This window comes from Phocoena sinus, chromosome 2, assembly GCF_008692025.1.
Source record: "Phocoena sinus isolate mPhoSin1 chromosome 2, mPhoSin1.pri, whole genome shotgun sequence".
Taxonomy (NCBI): Eukaryota; Metazoa; Chordata; class Mammalia; order Artiodactyla; family Phocoenidae; genus Phocoena; species Phocoena sinus.
This window is the reverse complement of record NC_045764.1, coordinates 18,886,019-18,911,178: the sequence shown is the minus strand read 5'-3', so window position 1 is coordinate 18,911,178 and position 25,160 is coordinate 18,886,019. Positions and strand designations below refer to the sequence as shown.

The 25,160-nt window shown below is 35.4% G+C and overlaps 2 protein-coding genes across 23 annotated transcripts in view; one reads left to right on the top strand and one right to left on the bottom strand.

The window, feature by feature from the left end:
• The window catches only part of ABI1 (abl interactor 1), a 104,575-nt gene extending 83,507 nt beyond the window's left edge, over positions 1 to 21,068 (top strand). For 2 of the 18 annotated variants that reach the window (XM_032624113.1, XM_032624111.1), the window contains 6 exons: positions 1,120 to 1,260; positions 3,837 to 3,937; positions 9,196 to 9,372; positions 12,593 to 12,679; positions 16,379 to 16,564; positions 19,138 to 21,068. In XM_032624113.1, coding sequence (XP_032480004.1) covers positions 1,120 to 1,260; positions 3,837 to 3,937; positions 9,196 to 9,372; positions 12,593 to 12,679; positions 16,379 to 16,564; positions 19,138 to 19,313 — 868 coding nt within the window. In that variant the 3' untranslated portion in view covers positions 19,314 to 21,068. Of the gene's footprint in view, positions 1 to 1,119; positions 1,261 to 3,836; positions 3,938 to 4,848; positions 4,930 to 9,195; positions 9,373 to 12,592; positions 12,680 to 16,378; positions 16,565 to 19,137 lie in introns of all 18 variants that reach the window. The other 16 variants (XM_032624112.1, XM_032624115.1, XM_032624120.1 and 13 more) reach the window with 10 other exon arrangements.
• PDSS1 (decaprenyl diphosphate synthase subunit 1) overlaps positions 9,281 to 25,160 on the bottom strand; it is a 59,116-nt gene continuing 43,236 nt past the window's right edge. For 3 of the 5 annotated variants that reach the window (XM_032624108.1, XM_032624109.1, XM_032624110.1), the window contains 2 exons: positions 24,312 to 24,392; positions 20,735 to 21,511 (listed from right to left, as the gene is read on the bottom strand). In XM_032624108.1, the coding sequence (XP_032479999.1) occupies positions 21,371 to 21,511; positions 24,312 to 24,392 (222 nt within the window). In that variant the 3' untranslated portion in view covers positions 20,735 to 21,370. Of the gene's footprint in view, positions 9,415 to 20,734; positions 21,512 to 24,311; positions 24,393 to 25,160 lie in introns of those variants that run through there. The other 2 variants (XR_004348650.1, XM_032624105.1) reach the window with 2 other exon arrangements.

Here is a 25,160-nt window from a genome sequence, read left to right as displayed (position 1 = left end):
TGAACCTGCCTGTTCTGTAATATTCTCTAAGGAATTCTGTACTAGAAAAGTTTTTTTGTATGTATGTAAATGAGCATTATTTATTTATTATCTTCTAATTCATTAAAAATATAAATACATATATAAAAAGATTTATATATGAATCTGAGTTACGTTTATTTAAAATGAAATGACCAGAAGGTTCCATATATGGTGTCTTCACATGTATTTGCAATATTGATATTACAGAGCTTTGAATAAGTGGTCTACTTTGTGTACTTTGGTTTGCTAGCCTGCAGTTCTTCTGTTGCCCCTGAGACTTGGGGACTCTTTACTTGGAGTACTTCTAACTGTGCTTCTGCTGGTAATCTTAGGGCCCTTCATTCTAGAGTAGCTTTGTAAGAAGGCCAGTGGAGAAGTAGAGAAGGTAATTGTGACTTCTTCCTTTCCAATTTTCAATCAATACAAATATTGAATACTTCGTAAGACATTTCTGAAAGATAGTTCACTTTATTATAGAAAATTAGACTCCTTATTTTTGGTGGAGGGGTGGGGGAATCATTTTATAGTGACAGGGATCAGCAGTCAGCTTTCTTATAGAATCTTAGTTTCTATTTTCATTCTGTAAACACCTTACCTCTGAAAAAACATACAAAGTTATTAAATAGAAAAGTTAAAATCATTTATTGAGAAGTTAATGGCATCACATCTAGGATCAGAATGTACTTGTTCATGTATCTCTAGATTGAGATAGGAGTAAATTGCACAGGAGATATTTAGCTTCCATAATATACAGGGACAGTGGCTTGTGGGTTACTGATCTGGGAATAATATGTGTTTCAAAGTTTGATATTACTGAGCATTAAAAAAATTATAACCATGAGTTTTAGAAATAAGATGAGAACTTTTAAATTACCCTTTCCATTGGTTTTCCTAAGAAAAGGCAACAAATTTTAGCTTTTGTGTTAAAGTAACAAGATTCATACACCCCAATTAAAAATGTTTTTTAAAAACAAACTTTATTATTAAAAAAACCCAAAACTTGTGTTATACTTGGTTATAAAGGGACAGTCACAAATTTGGGAGAAAATACCATTTATCTTTCTTATTCATATTCCTTTCTCTATTATGCTTCTTTAGACGAAATACTCCTTACAAAACCCTGGAACCTGTTAAACCTCCAACAGTTCCTAATGACTACATGACAAGTCCTGCTAGGCTTGGAAGTCAGCATAGTCCAGGCAGGACAGCTTCTTTAAATCAGAGACCGAGGACACACAGGTAAATTTTTAGGTTGAGCCTTTGAGCTGAGAATGTGCATTATTGATTGACAAACTCCTATAGAGTTGTTGGTAACGGTAAAGTGCTAGTCTAATGCTAATATAGAATGTAAAAGTTTGAGGGTATTAATATTGTATATGTTCCTTTAAATATATGTTATAACTTCTATTTTTTAGTATCTATTTATACTGCTAGCAGATTGCTAGTATTTCCTCCTTTTGACAGAGGTACAAATGTATATTTGGATGAAGTCTGAAGAATGTTTTTTTAAAATGGTCTTTTAGAAAAGATTAAGGTAACCACTCTTAAATTTTTTGGATAAAAGGTTAAACATCAGAAACTCTACAATGTGATTTAAACTTTAAGAGGTTGGAGGAAAGAAAACAGTTTAGATCTGAGGAAGAATTTCTTAAGAGAGTTGATGTACTAGAATATGTTACTGTATAAATTCATTAAAAAAAAGTTCTAGAAATCAGCTACCCAGTGGATTTTTAAAAACTTGGTTATGGAACATAACATACATTCAGAAAAGTGTATACTTTATTAAGTATAACAACTTGATGTATTAATACAAATTGAATATAGTTATGTAACCATCACCCAGATCAGAAAATGGAACATAACCGCAATCCAGAAATCCCCCTCAGGCCCTTTCCCAATTATTGCCTCAGCCTTCCTCCCCTCAAAAGTAGCCACTTTATTTTTGCGCAAGTTTATAAAGCCAGACAAAATTATCGTATAGCTCAATTTGTTTTATTCTTTGATTTTTTACCTCTCACTTAATAACTTGGGCAAGGACCCTCTTTACCTTGACTTTTAGGATGGTTTTATTAGAAATACAGATTGGTAAAATCATTTGGGGGGCTTCAGTTACGCAGGATATATCACGCTCTTAGATGCTATGTAATTGCTGTTTGTTGTTATTGTTAGTAAATAAATTGTCATATTGATATCTGCAGTTACTGAATCAGGGTAAGTTCAATGAGGACCAAAATTGGGTTTTTTAAAATATGTTTATTATTGAATTATTATACCAAAGCATGGTTGTTCTTTATAGTGGATGTAGTAATAGTTTAATCATATTCAACAACTAGTTAGTTAAGAGTTACTTCATTAGATATCACGGATATACCTATGAGATATAGTTCTGTTTTTCAGGAGCTTGTTCTGTTAGAACAGGGATCAACAAACTTTTTTATAAAGGGCCAGATTGTCAATACTTTAGGATTTGTGGTCCATATGGTCTCTGCTGCAATTACTCAGCTCTATCATTGTAGCAGGAGAGCAGCTACCAGCAACACGTAAATGAATGAGCATGGCTGTGTTCCAGTAAAACTTTATATATGGCACTGAAATTTGAATTTAATATAATTTTAATGTGTCATAAAATATTATTCCTCTTTTGATTTTTTTCTACTAATTAAAATGTAAAAAAAAATGTTCTTAGCTCACAGGTTGTAAAAATCAGACCATGGGCCAGATTTGGCCTGTGGGCTGTAACTTGCCAATCTCCATGTTAGAAAAAGGCACGTAAGCCAGTAATTGTGGAAGTGCATAAGTGCAAAAATATTCATCTGTCTGTGATACGGTGGTGGCAGAAAGCAGAGTATTGGCCAGCTTGGGAGGAGGGAGGCCTTCATAGCAAAGCTATTTTTGTTATATAAATAGTTTTTTTCCCCTTTCTATTAGTATGTGATAATGTGATTATAGAATGCTCATATTGGAGGGAAAGAACTTATCTAGGCAGTGCAAATCATTGCCCTGTTGGGTTTCTGGACCTACTGAGCCAATGATGTTGATTTTTTAAAGTATAATATGGAGCTTAAGGCTACACGTGTACATATGTACATTTGCATAATGTACATGTGCACACATACATTACTAAAACTGGTCAGTGCGAGGTTGTATACCTAAAGGGACAGTAAGTCCATAGAAGTAATTGGTTAAAGTTTAGTAGTATCAACTATTCTAGACTGTGCCTTGCTGAAACTTCATTATTGTCTTATATGTCTTTTTTTTGTCATTTGCTCATTTTTTCCAAACATTTCCCTGTTTTATTGCCATTCTCTGAGATGAGTGTAGGTTTACATACAAATTTCAGACTAAAACTGGTTACCGTTTTTATTAACTTCCATAGCATGTTTTGTGGCTTCCATCACACTATTTGTTAATGTCAGTTTTCAGTCTCAGTGAAGAGCTCCATGACAGTGTGGTTCATGTCTTGTTTGTTCACTGCTGTTTATATGAGGTTTTAAATAAATCCTTGTTGACTCATTGTACTATAAGATTGTATTGGTCATTCATGTCTCAGTGATCTCTTATAGTTCTGAGTACTACGTGACTATATTGGTTTTTCAGTAGTTGGATAAATAGAGTGAAACACAAGAACCACTTCAAGTATTAGGGTTAAAATTTATATTGGACTGTTAAAATTTGTCTTTATATATACTTGTGTGTATACATACAAGCACACACATATGCATCATAAAAGGAGTATTTAGTGGCTTTGAGTTGATTTTGTTCCTGAGTAAATCTCTAGAATTGCTATTTTCATGATTTTTCTCTCTCCTTTGCAGTGGAAGCAGTGGAGGAAGTGGAAGCCGAGAAAACAGTGGCAGCAGCAGTATTGGCATTCCCATTGCCGTGCCTACACCCTCACCACCCACTGTTGGACCAGGTATGTCATATACTCACCCATTTTAATATGTGGTAGTAGTTAGCTTTATTATGGAAGTCTGAAATAATTTAATTACATTAGATAAAACTATTTATTAAACTTATGAGATTGTTGCCAGAATGAAAGCAAATTTAAAAACAATTTTTGATTGGTTTTCACAGGGTCTTTAGAGTTTATGTTTCTCCTTACTTATAGAAAAGCATATTAAATAGCTTTATTAAATAACTTTTTGGACATTTTGCTTTAGAAATACTTGCCTTGGGCACAAGTCAAGAATGATATTTATTATTTCAAGAGCAAACCAATATTATTGATAATTCAACCAAAAGATCAGTGTCTTTAATGTGAATTATGTATCATTGAACTTTCATGTTGCCTTGTAGGCTATTAAGTATGTCAACTCCACTGTTAGCTGGTTTTGTGACTTTACTACATTTATGTATGGTATTCAATACGTATTTCAGTAAAATGCCATGAATATAAAATGGGATTAAGCTAGGAGAAGCTCTTTTACTTTTTAGATTATATAAAAATCTAAGAAATCATAGCAGAGCATTAAATTGGTCCCTTGATTTTTTTATTAAGTGAAAGGAAGACTTTATGGTGTTAAAAGTACACACTTTAAAAGTAAGTTTGATAATCAGAAGTTGTTAGGGAAAAATACTTAGTTTCTCAAGGATGTTGTTGAAAAAGGAGAAAAAGCTACTTATAAAAACAGGCATATTTTATAGTTAATGAAAGCATGAACTCAATGGCCTTTTTACCTGGTAAAATTCTTACTCATTCGAACATGCTTTACATATGGGTATCTTTCTCTTTTTTTCTTATTTCCAAAACGTACTTCCTTACTGTTTCAGAATGACTAGTTCTGTTTATTGCACTCTGACCTGAATTATAAACTATTTTATTAGAAAACATTTCTGTCCCTCCTCCTTCTGGAGCTCCACCAGCACCACCTCTTCCACCACTTCTGCCCGTGAACACTGTGATAGGTGAGACTGCATAACCACTGGAGTGATTTACCTTACTGTGCAGAGTTCATAGTAAGCTCCTCTGTTAGACGGCTCGCTTTTGTAGTTGTTAGGTTGTAGGTGGTAATACAAAGTTTAAAGTATAAAATCTAATTTACACTAATTTCTTCTGGTGAAAGGCCTCTGAAGTTACACAGAAACTTCTCTGTGATGTCAGATGCTTCTATGCCTAGTTTATAACCAATTTAATGTGGTTTGCATTTGTTCTGTTTAGATTTTTCTAGGAATATTATAGCAGTGATTGTTCAAAAAAATTTTTTTTAATAGTGATGTAATATTTTTTTAAAGTGAAACTTGATTTGGAACTCCCTGGTATATACCACAGTCACAGGAGTGGGGTGAAGGTGGGGGACAAGAGGAAGAAGATGAAAAAGAGAATGGTGTGCGGTGTGGGGTACCCTGAGGCTTTCCAGTGGGTCACAGCTGAAAAACTCTGATATAGCCCAGGATTTATGGCATCTGAGGATGCCATGAAACATTTTGTTCAATAAAATACATTTAAATTGCTCCCAAGTTGGGGGAGACTGGATTGAGCATATAAGGAATTCCAAATATAGACTTGGTATAAAACCATTCAGCCTAGAAATGCACAGTAGCATTTGGGTGGAAATGGATAAAGAGCTGTTTCAAATATTGAGAGCTTAGGTGAAATAAAGCCATCTAGCAACTTCTTTTCAAAACGTTGGCACTTGTACTCAGAGGAGAGGGGAAAAGGAAGTAATAAACAAAAGACCCAAGTAATAGAAATTGTTGGCAGAAAGTCCATGTGGAAAAAAAATGCCCTCAACCTAATTACTAATCAGGAAAACAAAAACTACGAGATACTATTTTATAGCTACCAGATAGGTAAAAATGTAGAAGTCCACCAGTACCAAATGTTGATGAGGATGTGCAGTAACAGAAAGGTACGTTGCTGGTGGGAGTTTATTTGTTGATTCAGTCACTTTAGAACATAATTTGTTGTTACCCAGTCAAGTTGAACCAGGTTTCTACCTTAGATTTATCAGTTTCATTTCTAGATATTTGCCCTAGCGTACTGGTTCTCAAAACATGGTTATGGAACTCCTGGGGGTTGCCAAAATCCTTTCTTGGAGTTTTTGCGGTCAGAACTATATCCATAATAATACTAAGACTTATTTGCCTTTTTTATTCTCATTCTGGTACAAGTACACAGTGGAATTTTCCAGAGGCTACATAACATATGATAACATCATTTTTGACAACTAATGGATTGTGTATTTGTGTATTTATGTATTTTAAAGATAAATCAGTTTTAATTTCTAATATGGTAATTAATTAATTATGGTAATTAATCAGTTTCTAATATGGTATAACCCACTTTAACAAAAATTTTTTGAGATTCTCTAATTTTAGAGTGGATCCTAAGACCATAAAGTTTAAAAACTACTATACTAGAGCAGTGGCTTTTGGAGTATGATTTACAGACCAACAGCAGCATCATCATGGGGGAACTAGTTAGGAATGCAAATTCTCAGGTCCCATTCCAGACCTACTCATTCAGAGACTCGAGCCCAGCAGCTGTATTATAACAAGCCCTCAAGGTGAAATTCTGATCACTGCTGAAGTTTGCCAACCACTGTTCCAGAGAAACTTAGGAACCATATTTAGGAATGTTCACAGTAGCGGTATAATAATAATAGCAGAAATCTGGATGCATCCCAGATGTCTACAGTGGAATGGATAAATAATTGTGGCATGTTCATATGCAAATAAAGCAATAAAAATGAATGATATATTGATATACTTCTCAACATGGATGAATCTTAAAAGATAAGATCAAAGGAAAACAGCAGGAATACATAATCAATACAGAATCATTCCATTATGAAAGTTTATAAATTTGCAAGGTCTCTATGTGTACTGTTTAAGGTTATAATTATCTATGATTTTTAAAAAACTGCATACAGTGAGTCCCCTACATACGAACGAGTTCCGTTCTGAGAGCGTGTTCATTAAGTCCAGTTTGTTCCTAAGTCCAACAAAGTTAGCCTAGGTATCAACTAACACAATTGGCTATGTAGTACTGTACTGTAATAGGTTTATAACACTTTTCACACAGTGTTATACACCAGCACTGGTGTAGCTGGTACTGCTGTAATTTTCAAGGTACACTGAAAATTACAGTACCTTGAAAATTACAGCAGTACCAGCTACACCAGTGCTGCTTTTACACTTGCTTCCGGACATCCTGGGCTTGAAATAAAGGTACTGTACTGCTGTACTCTATACAGTGCTGTACAGTAAAGTACACAGAAGCACAACCACTTGTAGAGGATGCACGCACGTGACAGTGTACATCAGACACGTGAACTAACTTTAAGTGATTGGACACACGAATGCATGTTCGCATCTTTTGAAAGTTCGCAACTTGAAGATTTGTGAGTAGGGGACTTACTGTATAGTGAAGAGAGAGGATGTTTAACACATATGTTTTGGAGTTTGGGGTTCAGAAGGGGCAAACAGAAGCTTCAGTGATACTGGTAATATTCTAGTTCTTGGAGCTGGGTATTTTTCCTTAAAAAAATATATGTAATATATGTAAAAATATAAATAATATTTATTTATGTAAACAAATTATATATAACCAGTATAAATAATTATATATATTAGTATATGTAACCATATGTATTATTTATATATAGCATGTATGATTATGTATATATCAATCATACACTGTTTGGTATTATTTATTTCATAATTTTATTTTAATATTAAAATAAATTCTAAAATAGGCATAGTTTGAAACTGCTATTAAATAGCTTTATTTTGGTTTTAAATCACCAAGACAAATAATCTGGATTTTATACAGTTTTTATATAAGTCAAAAGAAATATAGAAATCATTTTATTGAGATTTCTATTAAAAATGGTTAAAGGGTTACTTCTTAGCTCTTTGGAAAACTTACCTGTCCGGAGTTACTCGTTCATGAAGGCATTTGAATAGACTCTTATTTATGTGTTTCTGTTTAGGAATTGAGCATGTGGATGATTTAAATAATTAGTGACTGCCTATGGCTTGGGAGCTCCAAAATGTTGAATATTAGCACTTCTTTTAATGAACAACCTCTGCTGTATGGCTTTTTTCTAATAATTTATATGACCTCTAGGAGAGGTTAAATTGGATGACTGAATGAAAGTAAACCAGGATGTTGTCCTTTTATTTGCTCAGTCATGGGTAGATGTTTGGGAGGATAATGTTAATCCTGAAGTTACCTTTGGAAGGTATAGTTAACTTTAGAGGCTTTGAACTTTATATTAACCTTTAAAATTTTAAACTTCTGAAATGTTGGTAAATAAAATTTTAAGTATTGTTAATACTTTAGTTAGTTTAGATATGCATGATAATATAAAAAAAATGTGCTTTGGGTGTGTAGTATGGAAAAAAAGCCCTCCAAGGATATGGAAAAAGATAATGGATTTTCTACACAAAGCTGCCTTAAAATGTCCATGTTTTACAGAGTCCAAAATTTTTTTCAGCTTTATCAGTTACAGAAATGTAAGTGATAGGGCAAAGTGTGTAATTCTTAAAAGCTGGGAGATATACAACGAATCTGACATTATATATAAGTGCTTTGAAACTAGAAATTATACTTCTCTTAAAAATGATTCTACTATAATATGTATTGGTAATAACTAATACATTAAACATTCAACTAAATATAGTAGTACATGTGGAAAATATGCTTAATTGTTTACATTTTATAATTTAAGCCAGGTTTGGCTGGATAGATTCTTATACTGTGCTTCTGAAGATTTGGCAATGGAAAGGAGAAGAAGTCTGTAAACCAGATATTAAGATATTCACATCTAAAAACTGATGCTTTCCACCTCAGACTATCATTTGGTACTTATTTTCTTGGAAAGACACAGTTGACATATAAAAGCTGTATGTTTTAAAATGTTACAGAAAAAAATTTATACATTTTATTAGCAAAATACCATTTGGTATTATGCTAAATTAAAAGGCTTAAGAATATTACTTATTTACTTTTGCACTTTCCACACAGTATCTGTTTTTCCTTCTTTTTGTAACTTCAGAGATAGAGCTGTTTGTGTTTTATCTTTATTTTTCTCTTTATTTTGTGCTGTGGGCTTTAAAAAGTAATAAACATTTCTTGCTGATAGTCTCCTTCTCTTTGTGCTGCCATCGGAGGTGACGTGCAATGCTCAAGTTCTTTGTTGGTTGCCTTTGACTAATGCTTTTCAGCAGCCCCGGGCTCAGCTCCTGGTTCCCAGTATGGCACAATGACCAGGCAGATTTCTCGACACAACTCTACCACTTCCTCGACATCTTCTGGTGGATACAGACGGACTCCCTCTGTGACGGCTCAGTTTTCTGCTCAGCCTCATGTTAATGGAGGTCCACTTTATTCTCAGAATTCAAGTAAGCTTGTGCTTTGCAGGTGTAACCGCAGCAGTGGAGCTCCTTTTGAAGGAAATTATTTGAAATTGTTATTCTTGCCAGTGATAGACAACAATTGAAACCGTGCTAGTTCATGTTTATTTTTGTTTTAAGAAGTTAAACCTTGGGGACTTCCCTGGCTGTCCAGTGGTTAGGACTCTGCGCTTCCACTGCAGGGGGTGCAGGTTTGAGCCCAGGTTGGGGAACTAAGATCCCGCATGCTGCATGGTGCAGCCAAAAAAAAAAAAAAGTTAGACCTTGAAGCATATCATTTTAAGAATAATTGCTTATCCCTTTCAAAAAAATTCAGGCTTACTGAGTATACTCGTATACTAAAATTTAACTGATGAAATTTTTACTACTGTAAGTAGAACTAGAGAAGAAAACCACTGAAATTAATTAAGCTGAATTTATTTTTATTGGCATGTTTGATACAGTTCAATAACAGTAAACTTAAAAACATTGTGACAGTTTTTCTTTACAATAATATAATGAAATTGCTGGCTATCACTTTTAAGCTTGTTAACCTATACTGAAATGAGTTCCAAACCATTAAAAACCATTTGTGATGCCTGCTTATTCTGTCTCTAATAATTGTAACAGTGGGGAGGACTTTGTTTTGATTTTTTTCTGTTCACCTCAAATTGCACATCTCAACACTAACTGCAATCAGTGTTTAAAGGCTGATAAGATTAGAAAATAGCTTTGGCATAAAATGTGAGCAAGTTCAAATTGCTTAGGGTAGTCATTAATTCCACTTTCCGTATCAAAATGCTCAGTCGAACCAGGAGAAATCTGAAATGAGCCAGTTCAGTATTTGTTACTGGCTTGAAGCGGTGATCACCAGGCATAGACTGAAACACTTCCCCACGTGGCTTTTGTAGGCTGCATGTTATGTTATATTATTTTACCTAAAAAACACTGAATACTCCATATTTACATAGAAAGTTGGTTTTAAGTTCTTTTCATTTATGATGCATGTTTTGAACAAGTGTTTTAAAGTAGAGCTAAGGAGAAAGTTCTGTTATTTATTTTTTTGGTTAAACTTTAAAGGCTAATTGTTATAAACAAAAAATGTCCTAAGAATTGAAAACCACTTTAGCAGAAATATCACAACTCATAGATAATCCCAAAATTTATTCAACCCTTTTCCAGACTAAAGTTTTCATCCAAGCTACTAAGAAACTTTACCAGTTAGAATTTTACCTCACATTTCCCCTGGTCTCCTTTTGGTAATGAAAAGTAGCTGGCGGCTGAGAATTCCACAGTTAATCTGATTATTAGTCTCACTAGTTTCATGAACTTTTAATTTTTTTTCATATTCTGCATTTTTAGATCCCATCTTTGTGTTATTTTTTTCATCGCTTAGTTTACTCCACAAATAGGGTTTCTGGTGACTTCACCTGATACATGTTTGTGTAGTTCTGTTTTAACAGTACTTCGGTGGGTTGCTTATCCTCAAACAAGACATTTTCATTACTGAATGTCTGTATTTTTGGACATCATAAAGCAAATTTGGCCTCAAATTTTAAATATATTACTGTGTGTTGTCAAATTAATTATCCTTCAACCTGAGTTATTGTTGGTGTTGTAGTAGTAGTAGTAGTATGTAAATGTTTTTAGTGTTTTGATGTGCATATTCCCCTTCTGTCTAAATGTGGTGATAATGATGAGTATTGTCACAACATAGCCTCTTTTTCTTTATGTACTAACCAGCATGGCTCATTACTAAGGGTTGTTTCTAAAAAAATTTTTTAGGTTTGTGGGAGTTGTTTTTTTTTTAAGTTAAAAAGCTATAATGTTTTATTAAAAGTATATATATGTATATACTGGAACAAGTGTGTGTGTGTATACACACACACACACACACACACACAACTTGTTCCAGTATATACATACTTGTGTATACTTCTGTATACAGAGTATCAGAATGAACCAGGACTAATTTCATAGTGAATTGAATGTTATTTTTAGCCATACAATGAATATTAATGCACATATACTGCTTTAAGTTGTTGCTTATTTGTATACTGAACATCTTTCATATTTTTATGCCTACCAAACTGAATTTGTAGATTGGATTAATTGAAACAATCTTTCAATTAAATGATCCTTGGGAGCCAATCAGTTGTTTTTCCCTGTCAGTTTAGTGTCACTTCTTGGTGACTACCAGTAAACTGAATTTTGTGATTCAGTCCTATTGACTTTTTCTAAGCAATCTTTGGCCATTACCATCTTGTTAAAATAAGACAGGGTGGTTAAATATATGAATATTTACTTTTAGATAGTTTTAATTTTTAATACATTTGCTGTCCACCTGAGCACTTGCTGTCAGTTTCCTATAAATTATGTGTTCTCCAGAAAGAAGACGGAGTATGTTTCCAGCTACCCAGTGATTCTTTAGAAATTATTTTAATACAAATAATTGCATATTTTACCTTATTGTTAGATTAGGTTTCCTTTTTCAGAATAGTGATGAAAGGAAGGTCACTTGAAATATTCCGTGAAATTTAGTGAACAATTAACATGGTATATGGAGCACTCTTATGCCCTAGTAAATTTAAGAGTGATGTCTTTAAAAATAAAACTGTCAACTTAAAAAATAATAACAACTTTGTTTTACAAACAAGGGTTTTTCCTAAAGAGCTGTGTGTAAATTCGTTTTTAAAGAAAACCTGTAATTAATGCATTTATTTATACATGGGATAAACAGCTATCCTGTAACATATTCGTTTTGTTTATTTAGGTTTATTTACAACATTACCCTAAAGCTAGACATACCTGTTAGGTTAGAGAGATAAGGCGAAGACACAACATCCTGGAAACCTTTATTGGTATTTCACTGTTAGCTGTTTTTTTAAAGTCTTTCCTTAGAATTCAAAAATTTCATTGCGTGAAAGTGATGGTAAATTTAAATCTTACCCAAACAATATAACATTAGGATTAAAGCAAATGTATTTGTTTTTTAATAAAATTAACCAGCTGGCTAAACACAACTCAGCTTTAGGTTTGCTCCTGGGAAATGAACTTGAAGAAGGTTCTGCAGGTTTTTGTTTTGTTTTTTGTTTTTTTTTGTTTCATTTGCAGACTGTTCTTTGCATACTTATGTTTGTGGTCTTTGTAACTGACTTCTGCTTTTTGTTTGTTTCCTTTTCTTTCCTTTATCTGTTTTACTTCCCCCATTCTGTGTTGTTGCTGCCAGTTTCTATTGCTCCACCCCCTCCCCCTATGCCTCAGTTGACTCCACAGATACCTCTCACAGGCTTCGTGGCCAGGGTGCAGGAAAACAGTAAGTTTGGAAAAACCGAGCTATCCAAGAGTAGAGGCTGTCTCCTTACATAGCATGCATGGCTGATGAGTCATCATTTTCCTTACTTTTATTGAGAAGCTAATCTTACCTTGAAAAGGGGTGCAGATATGTTATTGAAACTGAAGAGCACGATCTTCAGTTTTTCCTCTGTGTGCATGATTACTGACTCAGATGACTTTCAGAACTGCAGTTTTCTTATGTATTTACATGCTCTAAAACATGAAATCTGATCTTTGCAGATTCTTAAGGAAAGAGTAATCAAACCCCAAAATTCAAATTGTGTGGAAACTACTAGCTTTCAATAGTTACTAGGGGAATTGAGTTCTCATCAAGATGTATAGGTAGTTACGCTGTGAGATTGAATTTATCATGCAGTTGGGACGGGTGTTTTATTTTGTTTTTCATTGTTTTTGTTTTCCTCCTTTGGTTACATTTTTGGAGAAAACTTTGTAGCCTCAGATTTTTTATACGTAAATCGTTTTGAACCTATATTAAGATTTGTTGTTAGGATAAAAATGAATCTGCAAGAATTAGTAAATTACATCCATGCTCTCCGTTAAGAGTGATAATCAGTGTAGAGTCCTCTTCGTGTTTTGTCTCTGTGTGGGCCCATGAGGATGATTTCTGAACATGCAAATCTGTCACCTTTTTTAGGTCTTCTCTGAAGGTCAGGTTTAATGACTTTTGGAAATTCTTTTGAATATATGGATTAGTTTTTATATTACTACCTGAGTACTTTGACGTTCTGGGAGATATATAATCCTAACTACATGATCATAGTGAGTGTTATTTGGCAAAATGAAAAATACCCCTATTACTGAATTGTATTATGCCAAAATAGCTGTTGAGATTAAGATGGTATGGTGGTCCAGTACTAATTCACCTCATTTGGGATCATCACCATGCAAATAAGTCTCAGAATGGTTTGAACAAATGTGTAACTCAAATGACCAGCCCATCCTCCAGGAGAAAACATTTGTGGCAAATTCCACCGTGCAGCTTTTGCTGACCCTATTGTGTTATTCTCCACATTTCCTCCCTTCGTCCAGTCAAGTATTTGTTTATTCAGTGTTATGTCCTAGGCTCTGGCAGGAATACACAGTCTAAGACAAAGTCCCTACCTTTAAGAAATTGGTGATTTAATGGGCTTTTAAAGCAGTTTCAAAATGTTGAAACTTCTGAGCATAAACCAACCTTATCGTTTACATTTGGTTGGAAACTCTAATGTGTTTAAACATGTAAAAATAAGTGAATCTTCCTTTTAAAAATAAGTGAACAAAGGTAAATCGCTGGTCCTTAATGCTCTAAGAGTTGAAAAATTAAGTCTGCAAGAGTTTAAAAACTAGGCCAATTCAACTTTTGAAGTGCCTTAGAGCCAAGAATTTTTAGGACATACTTTTAAATGGCCATAATAAACATCCATTTAGTGAGTCCAAAGCTCATTGATTAGGTTTTTGGTAATAACCCCTTTTTTATAGAAATTCAGTGTTAACGTACATGCATGGTCTTGCTAAAGAGGCCCATGGTACTATTTTAGTTCTTTTCCCCAAACATATGAACTTGAGTCAGTAATTCTCCTTGTGCTGCAGAATGCCCAACTTTATTTGGCATCTGTTTTCTTTAAAAGCATGTTAGGAAGATTGTTGATAAATTGTGTATCAATATCTTAAATGTTTTATGAATTACAGATTTTCTGTGTTCGTTCTTCTCATAAACGTTCACTTATGGCACTCAAATTGGTGATAATGAATGCACGTAGCAGTTAACCTATTAATAAATGTTTCCGTTTAAGACATGAGCCTCTGAGAAAAGCAGTGTGTTTACATCTGTTTATGATTAACATCTGAAAGCGTTTGGACAGTCATGCGTCGTGCTAGACAGAGTATTATGCAGAGAATTAGACTGACTGGACTCTTGCCCCAGTGTATGTAATTTGAAGATAAGCCAGTGTAGATTAACAGCAGTTGGACATAGTAAACTAGTAAATTATGTATAAATCAAGAGTAAATGTACTTTAAGAATTCAGGCAAACGTATATAATTTATACATTAAGCCATATTAAGGACATGAGCTATGGCTCTTTAATGTCAGAATGGATTCACATGCATTTTCTTCTCCTCAATATTTGCAAGTTTTATGGAGAAGGGATGGCAGAAATAAAATGAATCCTACCATTTGGAGGAAAAATAAATTGTACACCTGTTTGAGAGCTATCCGAATGAGCATCAGCACACAGGGTTTGTTTCTTAATAGTCTTTTTCATCCCCCAACAGGATAAAATAGAAATCACAGAATTAAATTGGTTATCAAGTAGGGCTATTATCTGCTTATGTTTTAAATCTGGATTCCTTGGTTATATTCTCAGCGCATTATTCCAAATAGGGTGTAGAAAACTTTAAGACTATATTACAAATAGATGATGACCATTTTCTTTGATCACATAAATAGCCCCAGAAATTGGCATTTGAATTAGTATGTTGGTATTCTGAATTTCTCTACTGCAGATATTATATAATTCCTGTATCAATTTATATCAGAGCATTTTCATATGTCTTTAACTTTTAAAGAAATTTGTCAATCAGAAACTTAAGAACTAGTTGTGCTCCAGCTCTGAATTCCTTAATATTGGGAGCATCTGTTACCTGGTATCATATATTTCATTGAACACAGTTCTAGCCTGACATTTTCCTGTTTCACTGTTTACACCTTTGATTATTTAAATCACACACATACACATTCCACAACCATCTAGAATTTGAGGTATGAGTCATTTTTATTGTTTTGCATGATTTGAGTTCCTTTCTTTTTTTCTTTTTTTAAACATCTTCCTGCAGTACTTTATTTTTAAAATCTTTATTGTGGATGTAGTCTTAGAAAATTGGATCTTTCGGATCTAGTCTTTCCCTCGTCCCATTCTTAGTTTTACTAGCAATAATGTAAAAATCTTAGCTTGCTTTCTACATTTAAGAAGTTGATTATCTTAAAAAAAAAAGTTGATTATGAATATGAACATTTTTGAAAATATTCAGTGAGATTTTTTGACTAGCTTGGAATTATTTAATTTTAAATTTATTTTCCCTTGTTAAAATTTAAATAATAGAAAAATGTACACATAGAAGCAGACCTAATACCACCAGCTTTCTTTTTTTTTCTTCCTCCAAAAAAAACAAAAAATAAACACGTATCCACCCACTGGAGACTTATTTCTGTGGAACTAAAGGTAACTTTTTAAAAGCCAAAATCAGGGACAAGAATGTGCACAATAAATGATTATCAAACCATTAATGTTATTCATAACGTTTACTATAGTCCAAATGACAAATGTGACGTAAGGCTTATTTAGGGAGATATGCTAACTAAAGAGTGACATTTGTTCTGATCTGAGCCTTGGCATAAGGGAAGTTCTTTATTCCTGTAGTCTTATAAACAGATTGTCTCCTAACCTCTGCATTCATTAATTTATAGAACTTCCTAATACCCTTAATTTTTTAGCTCATTATTGCAAAATTATTCTTAAAAGTAGTAGAAGCTTTAACACACCAAGCTTTTATTTCTAATCATTGCATGTTTTGTTATAGTGCATGCTGTATACGAATTAGAGCTTTCTTCAATTCTGTTAACTTACGAGTTTCTGTCTAGTCTGATTTCTGATTCAAATTCAGTATCTGGATGTTTTAGTTGCTGATAGTCCGACCCCACCACCTCCTCCTCCACCAGATGACATTCCCATGTTTGATGACTCTCCACCACCGCCACCGCCGCCGCCAGTGGACTATGAAGATGAGGAGGCTGCAGTAGTCCAGTATAACGATCCATATGCAGATGGGGATCCTGCTTGGGCCCCCAAAAATTACATCGAGAAAGGTAGGGTACAGTCATCGTTGAACTGCTGTAAAGGGTAAGAGCTAATTATAGTATTTTAGAGCCATAAAGAACACCGAGTCCAGCGTTTCTCCACCTTGAGAATAGCTTTACCAGCCAAGATTTAGTTCCTGTACATTCCCAATATAAAGTGAGGATTCTTTATTTTCTCTTTATTTTTTAATTATAGTTGATTTACAGTGTGGTGGTGATGTTAGTTTCAGGTGTACAGCAGAGTGATTTGACAGCTGTATATATTGCAAAATGAAATAGTTTGAACTTGCCAGCCATTCAGTCTTGTCACAACTACTCAACCCCACCGTTGTAGCACAGAAGCCGTCGTGGGGACTTGCCCGGCGGCCCAGTGGTCAGGACTCGGCGCTTTCACTGCTGAGGGTCCCATTCAGTCCCTGGTTGGGGAACTGAGGTCCCATAAGCCACGCAGTGCAGCCAAAAAAAAAGGAAAAAGCAGTCGTAGCACACAAGTGAACGGGCACGACTGTGCCCCGGCAAAATTTCACGGACAAACAGAGGCACCGGCTTGGATTTGGCCATGGGCCACTGCTTGCAGACTCCTGGTCTAAACCAGAGAGTTTTAGTATTTAGTAGGGTATTTAGTAGGGTTAGAGTCCAAGCCTTCAATAGTCACCTTTTTAAATCACAAGATGACTAAAACCTGGTTTAATAGGAGTTCAGTTGAATATGTTAACCTGGCAGTGTGACATGACTGTTCCAGAAGTCAGATTCTTAGGGTACATTAGCTGAACTTCAACCTAATATGTACAAATCTGATAATATTCATTTATAGTAGACCAGTATTATGTTTAATTTTAAGTACCATATTTCAGGATCTTGCAAATAAGAATGCCTTCAGAGGAGGATTGAAATACCTAGAAAGTGCATCTATAAAAAGACACAGCTGAAAGCACTGTTTTTAAGTTGAGGAAAAAGATTTCAGAGGGACTAGACAGCTATTTTCAAATTTTTATCATGTAGATAAGAATATTAGATTTCTATTTCCAAAGAACCCTACGGTAAGTACATACAGAAGGGAGAGTTTAGATCTTTATGTGGAGTTAGGGTCCTGGAGATAGAATGGACATTGAATGGTTAAATACTCAGCAGTGAGAGTTATTAAATGAGAGGATATATGCACTGGGGGAGGGGAAGTTAGGTGGGACTAGGTTTCATTTACAGAGGGGATTTGGAAAATAGAAACAATTAATTTGACACAGTGTTTTTATCAGCTCTTTGTACAAGTAGAACTAAGAACCCGAGGAAATAATATTTTCATTTTGCTGAATGACTTTGAGGGTATCAGGTGTTGTCATGATCAGTTTAAAAGTCACTCAAAATGTGCCTCTGAATACAAAGAAAACGTTTCTCCCTAGCAGTCACTCGGTTTTCTTGGGTGGTTATTTAGCCAAAACACCAGGATAATAATTTAACATTATTTATTCTGTATGTTTTGGTGTTTTTAAAACTGGTATGTTAAGTGAGCTTGTGATCACAATACTGTGATTCTGCTACAGGATTAAAATGGAGAATGGACTTGTTGAATTTACTTCATATACTGTTTTGTAAAGGGGGAAAAAAGATTGCCTGTTTCAGTTTAGCAAATGATGCTGTGGATCAGTACTACACGTCTCTTCCTTATTATAATTCAGTGGTTCAGGATAATTATGGGGCAAAGCCACCTTTCTTAAGGGAAAAATGAGTTCCAGAAGATTTTAAATGTCTTAAAAACTCTATTTTAAGAAAAACACTACCTGAGGTAAGTTAATGAAAAAAAATTTGTATGACATACTGTTTCACATATACTAGAAAATTACATATTTCAGAATTATGTTGTAAAGACAGAGGAAGGAATAATTAAATTCATAAACCAATAGTTTGGAAAGCTGGTAGTTGTTTGATGCCTTTCCTTTCCACAACACTGTTTGCAAAGGAAGTGGATATTTTGAACTCAGCATAATCACAGAATTGCAAAATGGTTCTCTAAGTCTTAATTAATGAGTCTTTACTCACCTATTTCCCCTTTAAAAATAGAAATTCTTGTTGACCTTTAAGGGGTGTGTGCGCATATGTGTATGTATATTTAAATCTAGGTATAGCCCCATAAACTATATGAATATTCTCCTGCGATGGGTAGGATATTTACCTCCCAGTATATTTTTAAATTAGATGGTTGTTACCTGGTTTACTGATTGGCTACGCAGCTTGGCTCACTAGTTATTTTGAAAAATGGTGCTTTGCGTGTGGTTGGCACTTAGTAGACATTTGAGTGAATGAATTGAAACATCTAATAAATCCTAAAATTCAGAGATCTTTCCTACATAGGTTGGTAGAAACTCTTGACTTCTCTAATTTAGTTGTCAGTTTGGCCCAAAGATCAAGCTAGTGATTTAGTAGCCATGGTTGGCTACTTGACCTACCTGGATATATAGATTTAAGAATTAAGACTTTTCATTAAAATAGTGGGGTTGGCTATACTGTTAATTGGCATTACATTTTAAAATTCGATTAAATGTTGGATATAGTGCACTGACATGATATTTCAACTCTTTTCTCCATAGTTGTGGCAATATATGATTATACAAAAGACAAGGATGATGAGCTATCATTTATGGAGGGTGCAATCATCTATGTAATAAAGAAGAACGATGATGGCTGGTATGAAGGAGTCTGCAATCGAGTGACTGGTCTGTTCCCTGGGAACTATGTTGAATCGATCATGCACTATACTGATTAAATTTTTGCTTTTAAAGTAGGTTCTTATTATCACTCAGTCATACTGTGGGACTATTACGGTTAACAGGATTGTCTTAAAATGTTTTAAAATGTGCCCATATGTTCAGGACATGCTGTTTTATTGGTATAATTGAATGTCTACCTGTAAGCATAAATCTCTGAGGCAGCTGGTGTATTGCTAAACAGCAATCTGTACAAGAGGCTGTCTGTCACTGATTGTGCTTATGTACTTACTTACGCATTGTTAACTTCATGACCAGCCTAAATATTCTGGGGGTGTGGGGTATAATATTTCACAAATCATGACTCAGATTGTGCCATTACATGTTTCAGTGCAGCATGGTTACTAACGCTCTGTCAGACTAATATTAAAATCAGAAAACTTAAATGCTGGTGCTGGTCATACTTTTTGTTTAGGCTCTCTCATTCTTGAAATACACTGTTTGTTTAAAGCATGCATACAAATTTATGTATTGAAATATACTTAACAAAATCCAAGATGCTTCCAATTTGTGTAATACTTACTTGGAGTACTCGTACTTAGGTCTCTTGAAACGAATTGAGTCTCTAAGATCTCCATGTGAAACAAAGACAATTGGGTTACCTGTAGTCTTGTCATTTGTACCGAAGTTTTTTAATGAGTGAATTTGCATTATAAATTTTGTCCATTCATAAATACGTAAGTGAACCAAAGGTTTTTGTCCTTTCCTTCACTGGTTTGCTTTAAAAAAATAATAAAAGATACTGAATTATGGCAGAATTATGGTTCTATTTTCTCAATATATTAACTTGGAAAAAAAAATTTTAGCCTTTTCTCAACCTATCCCAACAGCAGTGGCTGATTTTTGTAGAATTTAAAATCTGAGATGGTTATTTACAAGTCAGTCTACTGAATTCCTTTTCTAAAGTAACTTTTTCAAAGCTAAGAAAATGTGTCGAAGTGCACATGCTGTAGGTAAAATTCTTAAGGATTGCTCTATCAGTCCTTTGGTTTTCCAGTGGACTGTGATATACTGGTTCAATGAAAGGAAATAATTATCTTTTACATATTTTTTTGGTAGAAGTGGATGTGATTGATTTTTGAATACGTACTGTTTAACCCATTACCTGGCACTAGCAACATAAAAAGATTTTAAAAATAAAATAATTGGGGGAAAAAAAGGTGCACCATGTACCTGACCAACAGATTTGTATTGTCTTTTGACATAACTGAAATGCAACACGTGCACTTTGTGTGTCTCCTCTTAACTTAAGGGAGGGTTAGAGGGATGTCTTCTCTTCTTATCGTGTGTATAATCCATACTGCCTAGGATATTAAAGTAGAGCGCTCACTTGTGGGTTTCTGTGTACTGAGGATTTGTTTGGATTTCAAATTACAGTTATGTACTGGGCATTACAGATAACAGCATAGTAAATGGTAAGACTAGTGCAAAACGTTTATTTCTGAAAATTAAAGACCATTATTGTTACCAAATCAATGTGACTGTTGAATATGCATTTTGCCTTTGTTAATTTTAAACATGATTCCAGTATCACTATTGATCAGTTACCTTCTTCATTTTTTAGAGTGGACTGTTCTCTTAATTTTGTATATAACCTGTTGTCTAAATTTTATGTACAGTCTTTTATAATAAACCATTCTCCTATATGAAATTTTGGATACTGTTAAAATCTAACTAATGTGGATTGAAATGTAGACTTCAGTTTTATGATCTTTACTCCTATGGTGAAACAAGATAAACCATTTGAATTTTAACATTGATTATTTATTTGTGTAATGGCTTTACATGTGGATATTAACCGTGTAAACAATACCACATCTAACCGTCAAGTACCGCGATTAGAGTTTACAGGACTAGAATGACAGATTCAGATGGTTTAATTACATTTAAAAAGTTTTCTGAAAAACTTTGCCAATAAAAAAAAGTCCCATTAATAAGGTGGAAATGATTTTTTAAAATGATGTTTTGGTTACCTGCACATGAAGCAAAGTATACTCCACAGAATTCTTTAGGCACAGTCTGGTAGAATAGCTGCCAGAAATAACAGAACGAGCTGTCATTTATCTCTTGTGAGCACGATTCCCGAAAGCTGTATGAGGGCGTCTCTTTCTGGGGATGGTCGAAGTTTACTGATCTCTCTCACTGCTTCACGGCAGTACCGCTGGGCGAGGTAGGTTGTCTGCTGCACACCATCGCTCTACGGGACACAGGACAAAGTACAAGAGAACAGATGCATGTCACCCACTGGGATCAGCTCTTAAATTCCTGCTATATGAATTAAAACGTACTTTTGAGATCCGGTAGTGAGGAGCCGAACTGTGTTTCAAATGTTCTCTCTCCAACTCACAGAGCTTCCTCCGCCCACTTCCTTTAGGCCCCTTTCTTAGACAGAAGCACGTTTTTGTTCTATTAGCATGCCAAGCAGTGAACTCATTAATATCAAGTAACCTTCTATTTCCCCCTATTTTTCATTTAAGCATTAGAGTTTCTAAAAAGTTCTACATATATTAAAATCTATACAGTAAAATTCCAAGTGAAAGTTAACACACATACATGATAAATAAAAGTACAGAAGAGCTTATGATGAAAAGCAACAGTTCCCTTCTTCCAAAGGCACCAGTTTTATCTGTTGGCTTTCATGTTTCAATTCGTAATTTTAGTTGTTATCTATTGCCTTTCTGCTAAGAAAGACAAGGATTTAGCCCACCCATACTGTCTCCTAATTTGACCACTGCCTGCTATCTTTAGTTCTCATACAGATTACTGTTGTCACATCATGTGGCATCGACTTCCGGCTTCATCTTTAAGATGAGGACACCAGTGCTCCTTCTCTTTCCTCTGTCTTTACACTAGAGACTTGACTTGCATTCCATTCTGTACCCATGTTTTTATGTTGGTTCTTTCTAAAAGCTAAACACTAATAAAATAATTACATTTACTATTTCCATTATGTCAAAGTGTTTACTGCAGAATCTAGACATGTACTGTGATTTTATTTCCTTCTCCATGGTTCCCTCTGTCATTCAAAACAATATTTGTAGTATCATGGTTGAGAGACCTCTGGTTTTCTGAACCAAGTTACACAAAATATGACTCAAAATACGACATGTTTTAGTTTGCTTTGCCTTACTGTACGGAAGCTCACTTCTGAATATAATTGCCTCCTCCTCTTCGTTACTTAGACTGACTGCTTTGTAGCTCTGCCGTACAGCTGCCATCACAGGATGACTTTTCATTGAACTTGGTTCATTCCACTGGCTTTAGTACCCATGTCTTTCTCTTTTTGGTGTTTCCACGGTTCTGTTGCACATCAGCAAATAACTTACCCAGAATCTGTACTGGAAGTCAAGTCAACTTTTTCGTTCTTTGTATAACAGTGACATTGGCCTTCCTACTTAGTGGATGGTTTACTGGATACAGATTCTAGGTTGAAAGCGTTTCCTCATCATTTGGACGGCCTTGCTCACTGCCCTCTAGAGTCCAGGGTTTCGCTGCACCCTGAGCCAGTACTGAACGTTTCCTTTTGTAGGTGACCACCTTTCTTCTGATTTTTGTTTTTCGAGTCTCTTCCTGAAATATTTGTTGCATGATTGTACTGATCCTGTTAAGAGCCTTTCGCATTTTCTTCTACTGCTGTTTTCATTTTGAAGACTTCCTCAATGTCACATTCCAACACTTCTTCGGAGTCGGCTTTTCACATTCATTTAAAATTTCTTAGAGCTCGTTCTTATTCACTGTTTTTTAGAAAATATTATCCTGTTCTTGTTTGATGAATGCAGTATTTTTGAATCCCCCTATTATTTTTCCTGAGTCTGTTTAACTTGGTCTCACTCTTTCATTCAGTGAGCTTTAATCAACTATTTAGCAATCCTACTAAATAAACCCAACTTGTCCATTCATATTTAGTGAGGGAATAGGGGCTAGGAGCCCTGCGGCTGAACAGGCAGCTGGAGTTCACAGGTCTTTGGAACATTCCTGTGGACTTGTTGCCTAAGTGCACTTCTGCCCAGGCTTGCTGGAACTTCAGCGTGTGGTGTAAGAGCCACAGTTAATTTCCCTCTTTTCAGTCCCACTTCTCACTTTAGCCGTCAGTAACATCATTATTTCTGAAGCCATGACCACTCCCAGGTATACTGCCTTCTTTATCAGCTCCCGCTGCCCTCACACTGAGTTTTTAATAGTACAGCCAAACTACCCTCTAAAAAGGTGGTAGCCATAGCACGTTATGATTAACCGTATAGAGAGTTAAGGGGTTTTGCTTTGTGGAGATTTTAAAAATCTGAAAGGTAATTACTTGGAATTCTTTCAAGTAATTACTTGGAATTCTTTCAAGTATTTGACTAACGACAGATCTCAGACTATGACTGCTTACTAAAAATTGCTCACTCTCTCTCATTCATGAGACCTATTGGCTCCAAACAGCTCATTCACAAAATACAGTGATCCAAACTGAAAATGTGCAAAAAGATCTGGCTTCCACAGAAAAGTTCTGAGGATATGTGGTGCTATATTTGAAATAAGCTTATAGCCCCTGAAGGCTAAAGTTTAATTTGCTATGTTGGTTTAAAATTTTTTCAAAGGTACCGTTTCTTTATTCGCACATTTACTGCAGTTATGTAGGATGGACGAGGAAAGCCCAGTTTCCTAGGGCTCGGACAGGAGGGGAGTCTGGTGACGGGAGGGCAGCGGAGCTGCTGTGGTGGACGCGGGGGAGACTGGCTGCAAACCAACAGGCCTTACCCCTGACTGCACGTGGGGAACCCCTTAGAGCTTTCCCAAAATGTTAGCGTCCAAGCCCCACCCAAGGCCAATTACATTAGAATGGGAAGACTTCTAGAAGAAAAATGCATAATATAACTTTTTCCTTCTCAGTTTTTGCCAAATCAAGAATTGATCAAACTTGGTCTGTGTCAAAAATTCGTTACGTTATTTGTTTAAAGAACTCTTCTGCCACACTGTACCTGCTGTTGCCTTTCTTCTTTTTGAAATCCTCTCACCTGTAATACGTATTGTCTCGCTCTGTCCACATCTCCTGGTGAACTGAACCGTCTCATTATCATAGCATTCATTTCTGGGAACTAACCAGAAAGAAAGAAAATCTATTTAATGCTCTTGGGAGAAATCAAATGTTCAAACACTAGTAGGTAAAAACAGGTAAAAGAAATCCGCAAAAGTGAGTAAATGTTTAAGTGATGGGGGTGGGGGAGCAGTAAACTAGCGATTAAAAGCAGCAGAGCTAAGAGGACGCCCGTTTCCGGGTCCAGGGACGAGCTGGTGCACAAGAGGGGCAGCCGTTGATCCATGTTCCCTCCACTGTTCTGTTGTATCCCTGGTCCAGGGCCGAGTCAGAGAGAGAGGAGGAGCAAGCGTTCATCTCTAGAATCTCCTTACTGACTTCTCTTATGGCTCTCAGCTTTAGGGGCCTACCGGGCCTCTCCCCCGAGGTTTCTAATTAAGTAGTGCTGGGGCCTGAGTGTGCACTTCTAACATGTCCCCAGATGCTTCTGGTCCTGCTGGTCTCTGCTGACAAATTAGAACCACTGGCCTAAGAAGAAGGTGGGCAATCTACTTTTAGTTTGAAACTGAGTGACAACCGAAGGCTACCGAGGTCTCTGAGCAGAGGGCATCACAGGCAGAGCTCCGCGAGGCGGCCCGTGGAGGGGACGAGGGCAGCGCGGCTCGACACCACCAGCCCTGGAGTCACGTGACCCTGCGTCATAGTTTGAAAAACTTCAGTCATTTCTAATATGCAGCCAAGGTTGAGAACCATCGGATTAGAGACAGAGGTAGAAGCAGCAGTCGGGTTACTGTAGTAACTTCTAAAGACCAGTGGTAAGCTGATGGCA